Source organism: Berghia stephanieae, chromosome 3 (assembly GCF_034508935.2).
Source record: "Berghia stephanieae isolate SIO BIC M18660-M18661 chromosome 3, UCSD_Bste_1.3, whole genome shotgun sequence".
Taxonomy (NCBI): Eukaryota; Metazoa; Mollusca; class Gastropoda; order Nudibranchia; family Aeolidiidae; genus Berghia; species Berghia stephanieae.
This window is the reverse complement of record NC_088362.1, coordinates 38,776,404-38,800,039: the sequence shown is the minus strand read 5'-3', so window position 1 is coordinate 38,800,039 and position 23,636 is coordinate 38,776,404. Positions and strand designations below refer to the sequence as shown.

Sequence of the window (23,636 nt, the reverse complement as noted above, 5' to 3'; positions counted from 1 at the left end):
ATATTCTAAGCTTCTTAAATAACCATATATTATGTACTTGGGTACACAGCTATAATATCTAGCACGATCTATTTTGATACTCAATATGACAATACATGAGAAAATATCATTAAAATCTAGTTATGAGTTGTCAACTTAAGTACTTTATAGCTCTAGCTAAAATATGAAAAACAATAAAGTACGGCTCTTGCTTTACATAAGAGACATGTTGAGCTTGTAAAAGCGGGATGTCAATGTCAGATGATTAACAAAAATATATGGCTGGTGATTTGTTTGTTTCTTTACAAAATTACAGTTTTTCTTTTGTTTTCTTTTGTTTCTCAAGAAGTTTGCAAAAACTTGCTATAATGTTTTGTTGTTTTTAAGGGTTTTACGGCGCTTGCAACACAGCGCCAGTAAAAAGGAAGAAAGTGGGATAGTAAAAAATTCCAGAATTACAATTAAAGCATCCAAGAAAAGGTAAGAAAAAGGGGAATTGGTTCAAATAGGAAACAGATGTAGATTTAAAGAGCACACTACCAAAGTACTTAGTTTGAGATCATCTAAAAGTCTCATTCAGACAAAAGCACATTATGGAGGAATACACTCGAATCTTTACAAATCATAATAGAATATGTATACAAAACATAATACAGTGCATAACAGAGAGATGATTAAAAATGAAAAAAAAATCATCTCCAAAAAACTATTTATACATTTGACTGTTTCCCTCTTAGCAAGGCCATCCGGCCAATGACAGCAAAAAACCATGTAATTTTGAGATCACCTAAAACTAAAAGTCTCATCCAGACACAAGCACAGGTCCCCACTAAGAGGAATACACTCAATTGTTTACAAATTATTATACATATATATATACTATATATATTGAATCGTGTTTGATACAAATATGGTACGAAAAGTGCTCGACATGTAGTAATGGAGCGAATTATTATTTAAAATATTTACCACAATGTTTGGGACAGTCTACATCAATGTTTCAGGCTTAATTTGCCATCGTCAGGACTGAGTTGTTTTGTTGACTGTTGTTGTTTCTTGAAGTGGTTCCGGTTTGAAGTTAATTAAGAGGAATTTGCGCCGATGGGGACACTTTCCGTACATCTCACTTTTCATGTTGAGTGTGGCTTCATGAGGGTGTTTGATTATAGTATATTTCTCTTCCAGGCATAAGCTACATTGTTTTGATGTTGGTGTGTATCCTGTTGCTTTAGATAAAATTTTCCATGAAATGTTGTGGTCTAGTTTGTTGTCTTTTAATTTCCAAATATGTTCGCTGAGTTTTGTGGATGTTTTTTTGTTAGTGTTTCTAAATGTTGAGGTGTGGAGGTTGTATCTTGTTTTGAAATTATTTTCTGTTAGTCCTACATATTTTTCTTGCTTGTTTGTTTTAGTTTCTGTGACTGTGGCTTGGTAAATTAAACTTGATTCTAAGCATTGTTTGTTTAGCGGGCAATGTTCTTTATTTCTGCAGTTGCATTTTCTAGTGGGTGGGTTTTGCTCTTGTCGGTGGTTTATTAATATTTTTTTGTTGTGGCTTGAAATTATTTGTTCTATGTTGCGCATACACGAGTAACTTATTTTTATGGTATTCCTGTTGATAATTTTATGTAGCTTGTGGTTTTTTGGAAAGTGTGTATCAATTAACTTCAGGAACTGCTGTCCTATGTTTGTGCTGACGTTTATGTCGAAAGGTGGGTTGAACCAAGTTATGTGTCGTTTTCTTGTTTTACGTTCTTCACTTGTGTGTTGGGGTTTACATGAGAGGGAGGCGTCTGTGTATACAAATGGTGTGTTGTATCCGCTTTTTGTGAGTGCTTCTTTGTAGGGGGTGGCTGCGACGTTGAATATCTCTCTGTTTTCCGAAAGTTTGCTCACCCTCAGTGCTATGTTTTTTGGTATGTTGTCAATGACGGGACGGGGTGGTTGCTGTTTTTATTAATGTAGCTAATGGTGTTGTTTGGTTTTCTGAACGGTTGGAATGAATTGGATTTTATGTCGAATGTGATGTCGAGGAAGTCAACTGTTTTTTTGTTTGCTTCTATCGTGATTTTCAAATTGTTGTTTTGGAATATTTTACAGATTTGTTTTTTGATGTTTTCGTTCGCTCTTGGTCGTCTGTTGGTTATAGCGAGCAACCAACAGACGACCAAGAGCGAACGAAAACATCAAAAAACAAATCTGTAAAATATTCCAAAACAACAATTTGAAAATCACGATAGAAGCAAACAAAAAAACAGTTGACTTCCTCGACATCACATTCGACATAAAATCCAATTCATTCCAACCGTTCAGAAAACCAAACAACACCATTAGCTACATTAATAAAAACAGCAACCACCCCCGTCCCGTCATTGAAAACATACCAAAAAACATAGCACTGAGGGTGAGCAAACTTTCGGAAAACAGAGAGATATTCAACGTCGCAGCCACCCCCTACAAAGAAGCACTCACAAAAAGCGGATACAACACACCATTTGTATACACAGACGCCTCCCTGTCATGTAAACCCCAACACACAAGTGAAGAACGTAAAACAAGAAAACGACACATAACTTGGTTCAACCCACCTTTCGACATAAACGTCAGCACAAACATAGGACAGCAGTTCCTGAAGTTAATTGATACACACTTTCCAAAAAACCACAAGCTACATAAAATTATCAACAGGAATACCATAAAAATAAGTTACTCGTGTATGCGCAACATAGAACAAATAATTTCAAGCCACAACAAAAAAATATTAATAAACCACCGACAAGAGCAAAACCCACCCACTAGAAAATGCAACTGCAGAAATAAAGAACATTGCCCGCTAAACAAACAATGCTTAGAATCAAGTTTAATTTACCAAGCCACAGTCACAGAAACTAAAACAAACAAGCAAGAAAAATATGTAGGACTAACAGAAAATAATTTCAAAACAAGATACAACCTCCACACCTCAACATTTAGAAACACTAACAAAAAAACATCCACAAAACTCAGCGAACATATTTGGAAATTAAAAGACAACAAACTAGACCACAACATTTCATGGAAAATTTTATCTAAAGCAACAGGATACACACCAACATCAAAACAATGTAGCTTATGCCTGGAAGAGAAATATACTATAATCAAACACCCTCATGAAGCCACACTCAACATGAAAAGTGAGATGTACGGAAAGTGTCCCCATCGGCGCAAATTCCTCTTAATTAACTTCAAACCGGAACCACTTCAAGAAACAACAACAGTCAACAAAACAACTCAGTCCTGACGATGGCAAATTAAGCCTGAAACATTGATGTAGACTGTCCCAAACATTGTGGTAAATATTTTAAATAATATATACTATATATATATATATATATATATATATATATATATATATATAAAATATATATATATATATATATATATATATATATATATATATATATATATATAACACAAAAAAAAGTAATACAGTGCATAACAGAGAGATGATTTAAAAGACAAAAAATATCATCTCCCAATACTCTATACACTTGCCAGGGTATCTGGCCAGGGCCAGGACAAAACCAAATACAGTGGACTCCGGATAAGACGATGCCCAGGGGAACCGAGAAAAAAATCGACATCCGAAAATCAACTTAACCGGAGGGTAACCAAATGAGCAAAAACTCATTTGAACAAAGCAAACCAATCTAGAATAAGTATGTCCTTTCATATCGCGTGGTCTCTGTAGTGGTCATCAGAGGCTCCTACCCCCAATAGCCCCATAGAGGAATCAGAATACATAAAAATCGGAATTTGAGATATAAAAAAAGCGGAATCAACTTATTGTTATTGACTATGACATGCTTTGCAACAGAAAATGTAATAGACAATCCAAAAGTACTCAAATGATTAAAAATAAAAAATGTGTAAAAATGTACAGATTGTGTAAAGACTAAGAATGGGGTCAAATAATAATAGAGAACACACAGGTCCTGGCCGTCTGAGAGCAAAGCATTGAATGGGTGGATTTAACCTTGTCAGGACCCCCCCCCCCCCCCCCCCCCCACCCCCTCCCACATACACACACCTAATCAAGCAAACGCGCGTGCCGGTACACACACACACACACACACACACACACGGACACAGGGCTAAAATTAAATAGGAAAAGAAGCTGACCGTACTCAAATAATATTATTACCGATTGAAGCCAACATTACCATATTACCAAGGTCATTGACCTCACGAATCGGAGTCACAATAATAATAATAATAATGCTTCGGTCAACCCCCTCCCAAACATAAAATATTATCCGACATCAGCAGCACACACTTTGAAGAGACTAATCAGACATACAAAATGTGTGTTGATTGACCATAGGAGATGACGAAATAAGCCATAGCTCACTTTTTTTTCGCTAGAGATTTTTTTTTTTTAATTTTCCTTGATGGGAAAGGTGAAAAGCGGAATTTTTGCCTTGAATGTGGAATGTATACCAATTAAGTGAAATTATTCCGCGAAAAGCGGAAGGGTAGGAGCCTCTAGGTCAAGGTCATGCTTCTTGTAAATCGTCGAGACAGAAATAGCTGGTATGCCAATTTCCTATGCGATGATTTTCTGTCGCATGCCAGACTTTCCAAATGCATCGAATCTTCCTTTTCCGCGATAGGTTTGCCATTGTAGTTGTAGACTTGACTTGAATTCTTCTTGATAAAATTGCAGAGGGCCATTACATAGGATGGCCTGGGATTATTAGAACCAAAAAAAAAATCTTGAACTTGAAGTTGCGACAGTGTAAAATTTGAGATGGAGAAATTAAAGTTATTCAATACTGCTCATGTACATTGAACACGGACGTCAGGCAAAGCACCTCCATCACATCGATGTGCGCCAATCGTTCGCAGATATTCTTAACCACTGAAAATTCTTACTGGTAGCTTTTTTAACCAATGGAAATACTTGTTTATTTGTGATTTTTTTGTAGTCATGAGTGATAACATCGACTTAAGCGACATCGACTTATGTGGAGTTTTTTTTTTTTTACTAATGTTATATAGGAAGAAGGGGGAGGGACCAAGAAAAAAAATCGACTTGGGTAAAAATCGACTTAGGCAACGTCGACGTATCCAGAGTGCACTGTAATCTCATTCCAAGACGGAGACGGAAAGCATATTGGAAAACACATATAAGGGGATAGAAGACAAGGTAAGTGCATCCCTGCCCACTATGGGAGGCCAGGAACCCCACCCAGCAGACAAAGACAGAAAGCAAGTTGGAAAACAAGTATAGAAGAAACAGTTGAGTAAGTGCCTCCCTGCCCACTATGGGAGATAATGAATTATTTATGTATGAGTTGCATTGTACATTGAGAATCATTAGTACGGCACCTATAAGGTGCATCAGCATTAAAGTGTCACGGTCACAGGGCATTCACATATTGGTACCAAGCACATCTGTTCCTGGTTAGAGTCACAATTTCGTCAATGGGCATAGAATCCAACCCATGTAGTAGAGTGCCTGCTGGTCTAGTTGTCAAGCTCTTCGAGTAGGCAATAAAAGTTCGACGCAGGGGGCGGTCTGCGTCCAAGTCCATGTGTAAGATAATGATTGTTTTGTTTTTGTTTTTAAGGGTTTTACGGCGCTTGCAACACATTAAGGTCATATCAGCGCCAGTAAAAAGGAAGAAAATGGGATAGTAAAAAGTTCTAGAATTACAAATAAAGCACCCAAGAAAAAGTAAGGCATAGGGGAACTGGGAACAAATAGGGATCAGATGTACATTCCAAGAGCATACCACCAATGTACTTAGTTTGAAATCACCTATTAGTCTCATCCGCACACAAGCACAAAATCAAACAAAGAGGAATACACTCAAATGCTTACATTATACATTGAAAATAACATATAATAATACATAACAGAGAGATGATTTACAAGGAAAAAAATATCATCTCCCAAAACAATAACTATGCATTTGACTGTTTCCCTCCCAGCCAGGACTACGGCCAGGGCCAAGACAAAATCAAGTAATCTCATTCCAAGACACAGACAGAAAGCATGTTGGAAAACAGATATAAGGGGATAGAAGACGCTGTATGTACCCCCCTGCCCACTATGGGAGGTCAGGAACCCCACCCAGTAAGATAATGAATTGCGTTACGAACATAGTAAAAATGAAACATGGAAACAAAATATATATTGCTAAAATAATAGTTTACAAACATTTCAGTCTGCAGGGTGTCAAATTAATTGTGAAAAAGTGGGTTTTTAAAGCAGATTGAAAGTTTGCGATATTTTCGATTTCTCTTATTGGTGGTGTCAGGGTATTCCAGAGTTTTGGGTCATAAATATTGAAAAGGGCGATCAACAAAAGATTTAAACTTTCTTTTTGGTACAGATAATAGAGTTGTGTCGTGTAATGACTGAAGGCTTCTGGTTCAAGGCTTAAGGTATAAATAATAGTACAACAAGATATGAAGTGAATAGAAAAGTGCCAGAAGACAATAGAGAATAAAAATTTTTTCGCGGCGGTGGTGGGGTTTGAACCTGCGACCTTATTGGTACGACAACTCCGCCTGGCAGGTGAGAGCGTGGCTCTACCGTGTGAGCTATCCAAGAACACAAAAATATTCGTTTCAAACTCAAAGTCATTACTAGATCCCTCTCTCACCCACTTCTTGAGACCGCCGATTCGTTCGTACACCACCATCGCGAATAATTTTGACCAGCAGTTAAGCTTAATAGCCAATATTCTCAACACAAACATATAACATAGAAACGATTGAGACATTGAGTATGCTCCGGTGTATGGGGTGAATTTTTAATTCAGAAAAGTGAGTGGAGCAGGCACTTATGTTGGTAACAACAAGATATGAAGTGAATAGAAAAGTGCCAGAAGACAATAGAGAATAAAAATTTTTTCGCGGCGGTGGTGGGGTTTGAACCTGCGACCTTATTGGTACGACAACTCCGCCTGGCAGGTGATGAATTAAAAATTCACCCCATACACCGGAGCATACTCAATGTCTCAATCGTTTCTATGTTATATGTTTGTGTTGAGAATATTGGCTATTAAGCTTAACTGCTGGTCAAAATTATTCGCGATGGTGGTGTACGAACGAATCGGCGGTCTCAAGAAGTGGGTGAGAGAGGGATCTAGTAATGACTTTGAGTTTGAAACGAATATTTTTGTGTTCGTGGATAGCTCACACGGTAGAGCCACGCTCTCACCTGCCAGGCGGAGTTGTCGTACCAATAAGGTCGCAGGTTCAAACCCCACCACCGCCGCGAAAAAATTTTTATTCTCTATTGTCTTCTGGCACTTTTCTATTCACTTCATATCTTGTTACCAACATAAGTGCCTGCTCCACTCACTTTTCTGAATTAAAAATTCACCCCATACACCGGAGCATACTCAATGTCTCAATCGTTTCTATGTTATATGTTTGTGTTGAGAATATTGGCTATTAAGCTTAACTGCTGGTCAAAATTATTCGCGATGGTGGTGTACGAACGAATCGGCGGTCTCAAGAAGTGGGTGAGAGAGGGATCTAGTAATGACTTTGAGTTTGAAACGAATATTTTGTGTTCGTGGATAGCTCACACGGTAGAGCCACGCTCTCACCTGCCAGGCGGAGTTGTCGTACCAATAAGGTCGCAGGTTCAAACCCCACCACCGCCGCGAAAAAATTTTTATTCTCTATTGTCTTCTGGCACTTTTCTATTCACTTCATATCTTGTTGTTACCAACATAAGTGCCTGCTCCACTCACTTTTCTGAATTAAAAATTCACCCCAAACACCGGAGCATACTCAATGTCTCAATCGTTTCTATGTTATATGTTTGTGTTGAGAATATTGGCTATTAAGCTTAACTGCTGGTCAAAATTATTCGCGATGGTGGTGTACGAACGAATCGGCGGTCTCAAGAAGTGGGTGAGAGAGGGATCTAGTAATGACTTTGAGTTTGAAACGAATATTTTTGTGTTCGTGGATAGCTCACACGGTAGAGCCACGCTCTCACCTGCCAGGCGGAGTTGTCGTACCAATAAGGTCGCAGGTTCAAACCCCACCACCGCCGCGAAAAAATTTTTATTCTCTATTGTCTTCTGGCACTTTTCTATTCACTTCATATCTTGTTGTTACCAACATAAGTGCCTGCTCCACTCACTTTTCTGAATTAAAAATTCACCCCATACACCGGAGCATACTCAATGTCTCAATCGTTTCTATGTTATATGTTTGTGTTGAGAATATTGGCTATTAAGCTTAACTGCTGGTCAAAATTATTCGCGATGGTGGTGTACGAACGAATCGGCGGTCTCAAGAAGTGGGTGAGAGAGGGATCTAGTAATGACTTTGAGTTTGAAACGAATATTTTTGTGTTCGTGGATAGCTCACACGGTAGAGCCACGCTCTCACCTGCCAGGCGGAGTTGTCGTACCAATAAGGTCGCAGGTTCAAACCCCACCACCGCCGCGAAAAAATTTTTATTCTCTATTGTCTTCTGGCACTTTTCTATTCACTTCATATCTTGTTGTTACCAACATAAGTGCCTGCTCCACTCACTTTTCTGAATTAAAAATAATAGTACAGAAAGATAAAGAGGGGATAAACTGTTAAAGCAATTGAAGACTAATAAAGCAATTTTGTAATCTATCCTATAGCGGACAGGAAACCAGTGCAAATTGTCCTAAAGTAGGATGATGTTAAATTTTCTCTTTTGACATAATATTATGCTGGCTGCTACATTTTGTACCCGTTGCAATTTACCTGTTAAATTCACTGGAAGACTTGACAAAAGACCTGACAAATGGGAGTTGCAATAATCAAATTTTGATAATACCAAAGAAACCATTGATTGTTTGGTGACATTTTCAGTTAAAAACTTTCTGACAAGGAATATTCTTTTGATTTTAAAACTCAAGGATTTGCAGACACTATTTACATGGAATAACAAGGATAGATTTTCATCGAAGATGACTCCAAGATTCCTAACTTTCTTAGACAAATGCACTTCACTATAATTTATATACTGTTCACATTAAAAACGCACCATTAAAAAAAACAATATCTTTTGTAACAGTGAAGTAATGACATTTCAGTGGTAATTCACGCGATTCCAATATTATGAACTACATCCTACCGCTGTTACTCTGTGTGTTATGATTATGATTATTTTTGTCAATACTTTTGAATTCTTGTAGGAAATAATCAGCATTATAAATCCTATTTATAAATGATTTCAAATGGCATGAGCGATGCAACTATCAATGGAAATAATTTTGATTTGAAAAATTTGAGGGAATATTTCTTTCCACAGATCGTATAAAAAATGTTAACCAAATGAATATTCTGTGATGGCCATGATTTGGCTGTGAAGTTAATATATATAAACATTGCTACTCAAATCTGACAAGATCAAAATTCGTTCCCTGAATGAAGGCTACCCTGAAGATTTAATTTGGTTATTTCAGTTTAGTTTTTTGACATGAAAAAATAAAAACCAGTGAGGAAAAACAAATATTACAGCAATTAACGTTATTTTGTTTGTTTGTTTGTTGCTTTAGGTCTCTTCCAACACAATTGAGGTTATATGAGAGACCGCTGAAACAAAAAAACAAGCAATCTAACAAAAATAGTACAAATGTAAATCAAAATCATAACCTAAATATATCATAAGCTAAATTATAAATAACCAAGAACAAACAGGCAGAAGATTTACAGAAATAAAATATCCCCTGTCAAAAATACAATCACAAACCAAAGAAGCAGGATAGGCTAGTAAAGAGAAGAAGAAACGACATCACTATCGGATCGTACACCCATGCGAACATCATAGGTATATGATTCAAGGGTGATGCTCCCATCCAACCACCCGCAATTAACGTTATGTAACAATTGTGTTTTGTACACAAATTCCTCATCAGCCAACATCAAATCATCATTAAATTTAGTGTCAAAGCACATCGAAATTGCAGTTTTATTTTGCTAGTCATTGTATTAGTATTTAATAAAATATTATGTATTTTTATGTTTTTAAGCGTTTTACGGCGCTTGCAACACATTTAGGTTATCAGCGCCAGTTAAAAAGGAAGAAAATGGGATAGTAAAAAGTTCTAGAATTACAATTAAAGCACCCAAGAAAAAGTAAGACAGGGGAACTGGGAACAAATAGGGATCAAAGGTAGATTCCAAGAGCATACCACCAATGTACTTGTTACTTAGTTTGAAATCACCTATAAGTCTCATCTGGACACAACCAAAAAATCCAACAAAGGGGAATACACTCAAATGCTTACATTATACATTGAAAATAAATATAATAATACATAACAGAGAGATGTTTCTTTTGTTTGTTTTGGTTTTTAAGGGTTTTACGGAGTTTGCAACACATTAAGGTCATATCAGCGCCAGTAAAAAGGAACAAAATGGGATAGTAAAAAGTTCTAGAATTACAATTAAAGCATCCAAGAATAAGGCAGACAAAGGGGAGTTGGTTCAAATAGGAAACAGATGTAGATTCCAAGAGCACACTATCAGTGTACTTAGTTTGAGATCACCTAAATTCTCATTCAGACACAAGCACAGGTCCCTACTAAGAGGAATACACTCAAATGTTTGTTTGTTTTGTTTGTTTTTAAGGGTTTTACGGCGCTTGCAACACATTAAGGTCATATCAGCGCCAGTAAAAAGGAAAAATGGGATAGTAAAAAGTTCTAGAATTACAATTAAAGCAAAAAAGAAAAGGTGAGACAAAGGGGAATTGGTTCAAATAGAGAACAGATGTAGATTCCAAGAGCACACAGTCAGAGTACTTAGTTTGAGATCACCTCAAAGTCTCATCCAGACACAAGCACAGGTCCCAACTAAGAGGAATACACTCAAATGTTTACAAATCATATAATATAATATGTAAACTAAACATAATACAATGCATAACAGAGAGATGATTTACAAGGGAAAAAATATCATCTCCCAAAACTATAACTATACATTCGACTGTTTCCCTCCCAGCCAAGGAACTCCGGCCAGGGTCAGGACAAAACTAAGTAATCTCATTCCAAGACAACGATAGGAAACAATTGGAAAACGGGTAAGGGGGGATAGAAGACACGGCATGTACCTCCCTGCCCACTATGGGAGGTCAGGATCCCCACCCAGCACTCAAATGTTTACAAATCATATACAATACATAAACAAAACATAATACAGTGCATAACAGAGAGATGATTTACAAGGAAAAGAATATCATTTCCCAAAACTAACTAACTTTTGACTGTTTCCCTCCCAGCCAGGGCCGGGACAAAACCAAGTAATCTCATTCCAAGACAAAGACAGAAAGCATGTTGGAAAACAGACATAGGGGGATAGAAGACACAGTCTGTCATCTGCATTTTTTGCAGCTGCAAATATCATGGCGATCCGCAAATTTTGGCAAATTTCCCAAAATTGGCAAATCGTGGCAAATTTTGGGAAAATTGGCAAATCGCGTGGCAAATTTTTTGGGGAAAAAGAAGAAGCGAAAACAAAATAACGATAAAAAAAGTGCGAAACTTGAGAAATGTTGAAGCTTTGCCTGGGCCCAAACCAAGGGAAGCTACTCTCTACGGATAATGATCCTTTAAAATCTTTGTAACAACGCTATTCACAGTCATTTCATTTCTCAAGTCAAATAAATCGAGTCACTTACACTTCCAACTTCAGTTTTTACTGAAATGCTTAGTTCTCCTCGGCAAATTTTTTGGGCAAATTTTGGTCTTTTTGGCAAATTTTGGCAAATTTTAGGTCCCAATTTGGCAAAAAATGCAGACGACAGTACAGTATGTACCTCCCTGCCTACTATGGGAGGTCAGGAACCCCACCCAGGACAGAGAGATGATTTACAAGGAAAAAAAATATCATCTCCCAAAACAATAACTATGCATTTGACTGTTTCCCTCCCAGCTAGGACTCTGGCCAGGGCCAAGACAAAACCAAGACAAAGACAGAAAGCATGTTGGAAAACAGTTGTAAGGGGATAGAAGACACAGTATGTACCCCCTGCCCACTATGGGAGGTCAGGAACCCCACCCAGTATTTAATAAAAGAAGTGTAATCCAAACCATTCATTTGAATATGTTACTCTCATTTTTGTTCAAAGTTTAACAATCTATATCATAATTCATTGTAAAGTGTAATTTTTATTCCTTTCAATCACTGCACATATCACATTCGAAATCTATAAGCACCCAAGACTAAAGACGAAATTGATAGCTACAAAACATTTTTAAAGCCCCATTTTGCAAATACAATCATACCAAAACAGCACATCTTAGAAAACCACTGTGTGCCATTTATTGAACGATTTGGATTTGGACTTGGGCTCCATGGTGAACAAGACACAGAAACGAGTTACCGAATAATATCAAAATAGGAGAAACGAATGTGTGCCATAAGAAATGATAATTAACACATCATGGAAGCACATTTTACCATCATCTCCATGGCTTCATAGACAAAGAAAATCACCATGAAAGAACAAAAAATAATAATGTTTATGATAGGAACCTTGTTATCTGCAGATGACTAACCAGGCCGTCTAGAAATCAGTATTTATAGATATTACAATTTATTTTTCTGTGGGGAGGAGTGGGAGCAGCATGGTTACCTTAGAAAAAATGTTCATTATTATGTTATTGTAAAAAGCAATAGGTCCTTGTAATGTTCCCCACATTGAAGGTTCGTGGTATACAGAAAAAAAACAGTTTTTAGTGTGTTATAAGTAAATTCATAAAATTTAACAATCCAATTACAGTGAGATCTAAATAACCTTCAACATTGGGAGGTATTGATGTTTTGTTTTGTTTTTAAGGGTTTTACGGCGCTTGCAACACATTTAGGTTATAAGCGTTCAAGTTCAAGGTTACACATAGTTTTATGTGTTGTTATGATGTATGAGAAATGTTTCTGCTCATTTGTTGTTCCATGGCTTACTGATTTCTTTATAATTCTGGCCCCCCGGAAATATGAAAAAAAATATCCCAAATTATGCGGGGGAAAAAGGCAAATTATGCAAGGGAAATTACAAATTATGCAAAACAAGAAAAAAGTAATAAATCGCTGTCTAAATTTTTCCATTGCTTTATTTACATTTAACCAATTCAAAATTAAAGAACTACAACGCAAATTCAAAACTTAATTTTTTGTTGTAGCACAGACAAGCTAGATGTCGCAGAGACGTTGTGCTAAGACTCCTGCGCCTGTCTGACAATATCAGATTGTAAACAGAAAAGCTGCGCTCAGCATCAGTGCTGTTGATCGTGGTGTATATGTACCACTTGGCACAAGCAGCCAAAGCAGGCACTTCATCAGAAATGGACTGCCAAAAATGTGGCACGTCAACAGAAGAGGTGATGGAGTTCTTCACCGCGAGGGGCCTAAGCTGCCAGGTGTACCTCTTGATCTCCTCCTCGGGTACAGTTTTCAGCTTTGTGAAGTTGATCCCAAAGCGGAGACAGGAGCAGCTTAGCAGGGTAATAATAATAATAATAATAATACACATTTATAAAGCGCTCATTCTCGTGTAAAACACAAGCTCTGGGCACTTTACAATCTACAATATAAATATCAATTTTAAGTGAAAAAAAAAAAAATAATAATAATAATTCATAGCCAAATCAAGGATTCATAGAGTCAATAAAAACAAATACAGTAAAAATGTGTCTTGAGATTCTTTTTAAAGGTAGGTAAAGACTTGCAGTCCCTCAGACCACGTGGTAGTTCATTCCAAATCTTGGGGCCGAAACAAGCAAACGATCTCTCACCAAATTTTGTTCTTGATCTTTTTTCCGAAATTTTCGTTTGGTCATTACATGATCTTAAAGTGTAATTTTCGAATTTACACATGACCACACAATCTGTGAGATATGCCGGTGCTATACCAGTCAAACACTTATAAACAAGACACGCTGCTTTGTAATATGTGCGCTTTTCAATGGGCAACCAGTGGAGAGAGGCCAACAAAGGGGTTGCATGATCAAATTTTTTTGCCAAAAACTTATCTTGCTGCACTGTTTTGCAGTAGTTGTAATTGTTTAATAGAAGCCTGAGGCAAGTTGACAAGCAGGGAGTTACAATAATCTAGTTTCGAAAAAATGAGGGAAACAACCAATGTTTTACATGTTCCACTTGCAATATACTGACGGATCGAACTGATTTTCTTCAATTGAAAGTTTAAAGATTTACAGAGAGCAGAAATGTGAGCTGACATTCTCATTTCTGAATCAAAATAGACACCCAAATTTTTCACAGTCTTTGAAACTTTGATCTTTTCACCCCCAATCAACACCTCAAGACCATCATTCACCTTCAACTGCCCTCTATTTCCCACAATCATCACTTCTGTTTTTAACTCATTCATTTTCAAATTGTTTGCATCCATCCACTCTTTCACATCCGTCACACATTCTTCCACACGTTTCACAATATTTTAGAGTTTTAGTTTTATCAGTAGCGTAAAGTTGCGTATCATATGCATAGAGATGATAGCGCAGCCCATGACCAGTGATGACATTAGATAATGGAGAAGTATACAAAACAAAAAGAATTGGACCCAAAACAGAGCCTTGAGGAACACCAAAAGACAATGTATGTTGACGAGAAAGTTTATCTAAAATCATAACCTGTTGCTTTCTGCCATCTAAATAAGATTCAAACCACTACAAGACAGTCCCAGACAAGCCAAAAGTTATATTAAGTCGTTTAATGAGAATACCGTGATCAATAGTATCAAACGTCGCCGAAAGGTCTAACAATGTCAGAAGAGAAACAGAACCTTCTGTCTAAAACATCAAGCAAATCACTCGCAACACAGAACAGAACAGTTTCTGTGCTGTGGTAAGAACGATAAGCTGACTGAAATTTTTCCCATAGATTGTTTTCATGGAGATGTTGTGAAAGACGTCTGAGTACAACTTTTTCAAGGATTTTAGAAAGAAATGGCAGATTTGAGACGGGACGGTAATTACTAAGGTCATTTACATCGAGATTTTGCTTTTTTATGAGAGGCTTTACAATTGCATGTTTATAGATATCTGGGACTTGTCCTGAGATAAGTGACTGATTTATAATATAAGTTATGCAAGGTATCAATTCAGGAAGACATAATTTCAAAATATTAGTTGGTAAAGGATCTAAATCACATGACTTCGAGGAAGATGAACAAATTATTTTAGAAATCTCTTCTTCAGTTGTTTCTTTAAAACAAGAGAATCCCTGTGAACCCGAAAAAGGGTGGAAATGTATATCTTCATTTTGCACGAGGTCCAAATTGTTCCGAATTTTCGATATTTTTCCCGAAAAGATATCTGAAAATGCATCCGGCTGCTTTTCTACCGGGATATTAGTGGATGCCCTTTTCTTCCCATAAAAGTTCCTTTGAAACAGAGAAAAATTCCTTAAGTGTCCCTCACTGATGATAGTTTCGTGTTATAATAGTTTCTTTTTGCTCTTTTGCAGGTGGTTTTATACTTATGCTTTTTTGCTATATATATCAGCCGGTCAATCTGCCAAACCGTACTATTTATAGTACCCCCTTTGAAAACTCATCAGTTTTGTTAAACAAAAAATTCTCAAGGCCGATGTCATAATTTTTTTTTCATTTCCCAAGTTTAAAAAAATCACTAATACATAAAAATTGCCATGGAAAACGTGGAGTAGACCTATACATTCATCCCTAGGCCTCGGAAAATAAAATCTGCCAAATATCTGCCAAACTGCCAAACCGATTTTTCTCTGCCAGACGACTTCAAATTCTGCAAAAAAAAAAAAAAGGACATTTGGCAGAAAATCTGCCAAATTGGCAACCCTGCTTGGAATTGGAATAGCCTCCCTTTAAAGTTAAAGGGAAGTCACTGTCACGTATTTGGGAACATCGTCAGACTTTTTCGGTTTCATTTTTCTTCATACAATGGTCATAAATTCACGCTGAAAACTATTTTTTGCATAATTATGCGGTAAAAGGTGAATTATGCGGCCGCATTGCGGTAAGTGGCAAATTATGCGGCCGCATCGGTCGCGTTTTCCTGGGGGGCCAGATAATTTTACATGTATGTTTTTTTAAGGGGTTTCAGAATCAGTGGGTGTATTAAGATAACATACATGTGCGCTCAGAGCAATCTGTTCATTTAGGGGTTGATGCACAATATAAATATTTATCATTATGAATTATTATGCCAGTGATTAATTTTACATCGAAGATGTAGCGGGGTTTGCTAGTATGAAAATAATTACAATGAGAGCCTAAATCCAATATGTGGCCCCTCACCTCAAAACTGTATGAAGACAGATTTTTAAATTTTGGGTTTATTGTACCCAATCAAAGCTTATTTTATACCTGAAACATTGATACCGAATTTATATAATTCTGATCATTCGTTGCCCAGATATGAACATTTGAAGTAAGGAGAGTGAACAAACCAAGCTTTGAGAAAATCGACTTTGAAGTTTAGACAGGTTTCACCCACAGTCAGTGGGCAAAGATAATTCCTTGGATAGTGACATTTTGAGAGAGTAATAAAATTTGGCATGAGCTTAGAAATACACTCTAGCAAGATTTCCTCGAAGTCCTCAAGCCACGCAAAATGTTCTAGGAAAACGTAGTTTAAAGAAACCCACACTAACAAAAATATTGCCTGACCGTTAATTTAGTCAAAGTGATAACTCGAGATTGACCAGGGGTCACGCCTGGAAAATTACGGGGAATCCCCTAGTGAGTTCAGTTACGGTGATATCGCGTGATACCAGTTGATAATGCTCACTTTCATGTCTTTGTTATGGCTTCAATAATGAGCTTAAACCCAATTTTTTTTGACTTTGTAATATTTATCAAGATTTCCTGTTTCTATTAATATGTATTTTATGCCAGTGCTATATATAATGATCGTGGTATTTTAATCCTAAATAGACCGTTTTTCTGTAATTTACAATGCATTATTTATTTTTCCAATAAAAAATTGATTCTTCAAGCAAAAACATAAAGCAACTTTTATTCTTCAACAAATATTATTATAAATTGCTAAAATTCCATCTGGATGTCAACAAAATTGAATTTATGAGGATTTTTTAAAGTTCATCTAGTCATGGAGCACACTCAAGAAATTAATAATAATAATAATGCTGAAAACTTATATAGCGCTATAACTACGAGACACCAGACTCTAAGCGCACACAAGCACAAACACACACACACACACACAACACAAAACCAGACCTATCTTGCTTCTCATACCATCTACCACCCCCAACCCTCTCCTTCTCTCTCTCTTACTGTTTGCCCCCTCCCCCTCTCTCTGTTTGTCCCTCTCTCCTTCTCATCTATTCATCTAGCTATCTATGTATCTATCTTTCTATGCATCCATGTATATAACTATCTATCAATATGTCAAACTCTCTGTCTGTTTATATATCCCCCCAATTATCTTTTTCATTGTGTGTTCGTTATTTCTATCCGCAATTTGCTAATTATTGAAAACCGTTTTTACTTTTTTTTATGCTTTATAAACAAATCATGTTTATCCAACGACAATATATATAAGATGAGAAATCTGTTGTTCCTAACACAGTAATTTAAAAAACGTACTAGTGCTATAATTTCATTAATAAAGTTAGATAGAGATGAAGCAACATCGCCTTAATCAATAACCAATGCAGATAGTTAAAGAAATTAGAGATAGGCATGATGTCTTATACGAACTCCAACATGGTCTTAGGTCCAGGTGCTTTTGTGAAATACATTTAATCGGCTTTATTGGCGACATTTTGATGAAAAGGGCCAACAGACTGATCTACTTACTATGGACTTCTCCAAGGCCTTCGACAGAGTTGACCTCAACATATTATGCCACACAATTTGACAATATTGGAATAAATGGAAAAATCGACAGATGGATGACAACTTCTTGAAAGGCCATACCAAATCAGTGATCTTTGATGATGAATCATCCAAGTCTGTCCCAGTTGAATCTGGTGTTCCTCAAGGCTCAGTCTTCGCTACCACTCTCTTTCTTTTTTATATCAATAGCTGGCAGATGCTCTTAAATCGAAAGTCAACCTTTTACAATGCAACCTCAGTTGGTTGTCCACAAATTGACTAGTCTGAATTTAAACAAGTATACAATTGCTTCAGTGCTCGAATTTCTTATGGAGAGAGCACAGTATATTCAATTAGGACAAAACATATCTTCCTGTATAACTACAAAAACTGTTGCTCCTCAAGGTTGTGTATTGTCCCCTGTATTATTCACGATATACACGATGACTGTAGAAGTCAAAACCTAAGTGTACCTTTAATAAAGTTTGCAGATGACACTGCTCTTCAAGGCCTCATAACAAATGCAACGAAATGGCTTATAGTCAAGAAATTGATAGATTTGTGTCTTGGTGTGATGTGCACCATCTTGAGCTTAACATAAACAAGACAAAGGAGCTAGTGATTGACTTTAGGAGAGTGAAGGAATTGATAGAACCGATAAAAATAAAGGACCAATTCGTCCAGCGAGTTCCTCACTACATATACTTTGGTGTAACTATTGATGACAGGCTCAAGTGGGATGAACATTTGAAAATAATTAGGCATAAGATGTGCAGACGTACTTATTTTTTATCAAAACTTTCTCAGTTTAGAATAGATAAAACCCTCTGCACATTGTTTTATAAAACAGGATATCGAAAGTGTCTTGTCATTTTGTACAACAGCTTGGGGAGGCAATTGCTTAGCAGTGGAAAGGAACAAAATAAATTCAAATATTAAAAAATACATTAAATGCTATATAAATGATGTTGATGATGTAGATTTTTTATATGAAAAATTTTGTATTACAGCCCACTCCGGATAATCGCAACTTTCGGTTAATCGCAACATTTCCCAAGAAACGGAATCAATGCTATATAAAAGTCACAGCTTAATTGCAACAAACTTCGGTTAATCGCAACAAATTTTCGTCCTAAAAAAGTGGTAAATTCAATAAATCAATCAAACAAAATATCATGATTAAATTTCATCATGAAAGAAATCGTGACAGGTTGAAAAATCGAGAGTGAGTGGGATTTAATGCTACATTAGTGTGTCACCATTCTAATTGAGACAAAAGAGGGCGGGCTTTGTAGTATGGGTTTGTGATGTCATCTGTGGCCATTAAATAGGAGGCGAGGGGGCTGGGCATAGATTTTACAACAGGTAGACAATGACAGTTGTAAAGAGAGACTGAGTGTTATCCTTTGTTTTGGGATTGACTACTGTGCATTGTGACAATCGAGTTTGGTAAGAGCTTATTGTCTCTCATCAAGGCTAGTCTCTTTGACTCTTAAAAATGTTGAGAACAAAAGAGTGAAAGTTAATCCACTTTGAATAAGATGTCGACTTGCACCAAAGCTTCTTTTGCTTGTCGAAATGAATGTTATGTCTGTGGTGGACAAAGAACTTTGTTTACAACTGTACTTGTTTGAGTTTAGCATATATATGTGTAAAATGTTGCAATCGTGGACAGGAAACTCAACTTCGGTTAATTGCAACATTTTCACTGATCCCAAGGTGTTGCGATTATCCGGAGTGGACTGTAGTAAAATAACTAAAATATTAAATGACCAGAATCATCCACTAAGACCATCAGTTATTATGTCAGGAAGGAGTGGTAGCCCTTTCTCTCTATTTCAACAAAAACAGAGAGACACCGAAAATCTTTTCTGCCGTCCAGTATTAGGCTTTACAACAACAAGCAATAATCATTTTATATAATTATTTCGCATTTTTACTTTCAAATAATGTAAATATTAATTTATTAATTTATTTGTTTTGCAATCTTTTCAATTTTCAATTTATAGTGACAGTTTTAACTATTTTACAGTGTTGGAATTATTCATATAAAGCGCTGCTCTGGTTGTGGAGCTGCTCCTATTTTTTATTTATATATATATACATCCTTTTCCATTATATTTTTATCTTATTGTGTAAATTATAACATGTCTGTACAAAACATTTCCTCTTTGGGATGCAATAAAGTATTATTATTATTATTATTATTATTATTATTATTATTATTATTATTATTATTATTATTATTATTATTATTATTATTATTATTATTATTATCATCATTATTATTATTGCAGATGGCACAATTGGAAACGATATTAACATCATAAGAAGATGGAGCACTGGCGGCTTGGGAACAGAGGCACCGCATTGATGTTTGTTGTTTTTAAGGGTTTTACGGCGCTTGCAACACATTCAGGTTATATCAGCGCCAGTAAAAAGGAAGAAAATGGGATAGTAAAAAGTTCTAGAATTACAATTAAAGCACCCAAGAAAAAGTAAGACATAGGGGAACTGAGAACAAATAGGGATCAGATATAGAAGACACAGTAGTTACCCCCCCCCCCCTCTCTGCCCACTATGGGAGGCACCGCATTGAGTTTTATCCAGAAAAATAATAATAATAATAATAATAATAATAATAATAATAATAATAATAATAATAATAATAATAATAATAATAATAATAATAATAATAATAATAATAATAATAATAATAATAATACAGTCCACTCCGGATAATCGCAACACATTGGGATCAGCGAAAATATTGCGATTAACCAAAGTTGAGTTTCCAGTCCACTATCACAACATTTTACACATATAGTGTAAGCTCAAACCAGTTGCTGTACATATTGTTCTTAGTCCACCATGCAAATACTGGCATTTCCACACAATGCAGTAATAAAAAAAGTAATAACGGTCTCCAAAATGGATCTATAAAAAAGGTTGCATAACGTTTTGTCTATGTCAAATTCTGAAAGTTTCCGAATAATATACATTCTTTTGTTCAATTTAGAGATAACAGCATTGTTTGTAAATGCCACTGCAATTTATTGTCAATTAAAATACCCAAATATTTGTAAACCAAAACTTGCTCAACAGCTAGATTGTTAATTTTGAGCAGACTGATGGTATTTGTGTTCTTTCTAAAATCAAAAATCATTTTTTTGGTTTTTCCTACATTTAATTCCAGGGAGTTATCTTCACACCAACCAACAAATCTGTCGATCTCAGATCTGTATGCCATTTCATCATCTTTAAATATTAACCCTTGAAGGGCAGTGTCGTCAGCAAATTTAAAAATTGGGACCAAGTCACTTGTACAGTCATTTGTGTAAACCGTAAAGAGGCGAGGAGAGAGAACACACCCTTGAGGGGCTCCTGTATTACAATGCAATGTCATTTCCACCTCCAGAAAGAAGTCTTCAATTGCATGCGATTCCAAGCTACACAACCACCCCTTAGAGCATATTGCATCAGCCAAATATTTAGGTATAAAATCAGACTGTAAATCTGCACGAGCACATCAAAAACATCACAACAAAAGCAAATAGGATACTGGGTTTCCTTCGAAGAAATTTAAAGATTAAATCAACAAGCCTAAAATCATTAGCTTTACAAGTCATTAGTTCCAATCACAAATTGAATACGCATGCGCTGTTTGGGACACACACACCTTGTTGATAAACTGGAGGCAGTATAGAGATGAGCCACTTGTTTTGTTATGGGAAATTATGAGAAACCATCATAAGAAGATTCAACAGCGCATGGTGTGTATCAAAATACACAAAACAGACACTGCCACACACCACTGATGCAAACTACGTGACTACACACACAAAACTCGAGCATTCTAATGGCAGACGAGCCCATGCCATCATAATTTGTAAGGTTGTTAGGAAAAATCCTAGTCTTGTTTAAAGTTTTTAAATTTCATTAAATTGGTTAAACCATGAAACTGTATCTGAGATAGATAAAGACAAGCTCTTTGCTGTGACATCTGAGATGCTATTGGCGGAGGAAAAGATTCAGTTTTATTAAGCCTTTGAAAGGGTGGCTCCTTGAGAGAAATTCAACTCTCGTTTGAATGTGTCACTGATAGTTGCAATTTTAAACTTGAAATTTATATAACTTATCGCCAATATTCACGCTAAATTATGTTTTTATGTAGAAAAATTATTGTAGTTGCTATGTGTTTTTATCATATCACATGCATGAATTTTTTCTGTGAGTGGTAAGAACCAATCACTGGAAGAAAAGCATGATCTGAGGTGAGGTAACATACTGAAGACCACTCAGCACGGCAGGTGCATCTAAATCTGAATACATCCAAGTTTTGACGCAAAGATCGCACCATTGTGGAACACTGTTCCATTAGTTATGTTAAAAACTTATTTATCAATAGTCCAGTATCCAATTTACAATAAAAAATAAAAACAAAATATAGCAGATCTGAGAGGTAACACAGAAATTAGGTTTTTCTTAAATTAGAATAGGATCAAAATTTTGTAACATCATGATAAACTTTCATGGTTACAACTGAGCATTAATTTTTAAACAAACATTGTTTTACAGTAAACATATAATACAAATGATTTTCATTTTGAGACAAGTTTGCAGAGATCATCAATGGAATAAATGTAAGGAACGTACCAGCTCAATCTAGCATTATATTGGGCTAAATTGAAGGCTGAAAAAGGAATTTAACCTTAAGTTACAGCACTCAAGGTAGTCTCTAAATAAGTAAAATCTCAAAGGTGAATCAAATCATCTTACTAAAAATCAAATTTTCATCATTTTGGTTCATTCACCTTAAAATAGTGCAACATTGCAAAATTGGGTCACAAATTGCCTTTTGATGCTAGTGCGCAATGCAATAAAACTGAAAATAAATAAAAACATAATTAAGTTTTAGATAAAGCCTGATATTTCAACATTTATGTTGCTGGGGTTGTGTTTGTTGAGGGAACTGGCTTGTGAAACATTTTTCCTGTGACAATCCGATGCATAATCTCCTTCCTCAGCAGCCTCCTTTCCTTCTTCACTTTGGCAATGACTCCTTTGTTTTCATGGGCACGGCGTGACAAATAAGGTAGGACTTCCTCTATTGGACCAAATGGAACGTATTTGTAAACTGAGTAGCCAGCTTGACCTGTTCAATGATAGCAATACAGAAATGAGTGAATATGTAAATTTTGACATTAGGAAAGTAATTTTTTGAAAACGGTTTTAAAAAATAAAAGTTTTATAATCACAATATGATTTTTTTTAAAAAGGCAAATGTCAATTTTTAAAAATATTATAGATAAAATTTTAAAAATGCAATGCAAAAGATAAAGTTCTACCCTATTCTAAATTGGTCTTACATGGGAAGTGTATGCGTGCGACTTTATATTATGTGGGTATTGGTGGAGATATCGTGTAATGAACCCTGATTGTTCCGCTGGCCTTGGCTGTCACATGACTCACATGCTTATTCCATTTCAGGTTGTTTTGGATGTTGATGCCCAGGTATTTAATGTTATCTACATGACTTAGCGGCCTTGCATTCCGGAAATTACACTGGACAGTGCCTAGTTGCTACAGCTGATCAGTTGAAACAATGGCAGCTCGCCGAGCAGTTTTTCAATATTTTCAATATATTTTCAATATATATATACTTTTTTGAGCTAATAACAATAATTTATGGTACAACCTTTACATTTTCTTAAAGGGAAATAAGATATTTATTGAGAGAGAGCAAACTTAGTAAGAATTTATGAAACCTGTAACAGTCATCTTTCTATTTCGAATAGTTGAGTGGTGGAATGAGAGGGAGCAA

General features: G+C 36.0%; 1 protein-coding gene and 1 long non-coding RNA gene across 6 annotated transcripts in view; one reads left to right on the top strand and one right to left on the bottom strand.

Annotated features, from left to right (window-relative positions):
* The first annotated feature begins 15,868 nt into the window (after positions 1-15,868).
* LOC144967694 (uncharacterized) lies at positions 15,869-23,440 on the top strand. Of its 2 annotated transcripts, none has more exons than XR_013644441.1 (3): positions 15,869-15,986; positions 22,840-22,907; positions 23,303-23,440. It is a non-coding gene; the product is annotated as an uncharacterized LOC144967694 (long non-coding RNA). The 2 variants fall into 2 exon arrangements; XR_013644442.1 differs by having other exon boundaries at positions 15,877-15,986; positions 22,843-22,907.
* Positions 16,969-23,636, bottom strand: part of LOC144967693 (proline dehydrogenase 1, mitochondrial-like) — a 99,885-nt gene continuing 93,217 nt past the window's right edge. For 2 of the 4 annotated variants that reach the window (XM_078905235.1, XM_078905234.1), the window contains exon 13: positions 20,817-22,967. In XM_078905235.1, the coding sequence (XP_078761361.1) occupies positions 22,753-22,967 (215 nt within the window). In that variant the 3' untranslated portion in view covers positions 20,817-22,752. Of the gene's footprint in view, positions 19,497-20,621; positions 22,968-23,636 lie in introns of those variants that run through there. The other 2 variants (XM_078905233.1, XM_078905232.1) reach the window with 2 other exon arrangements.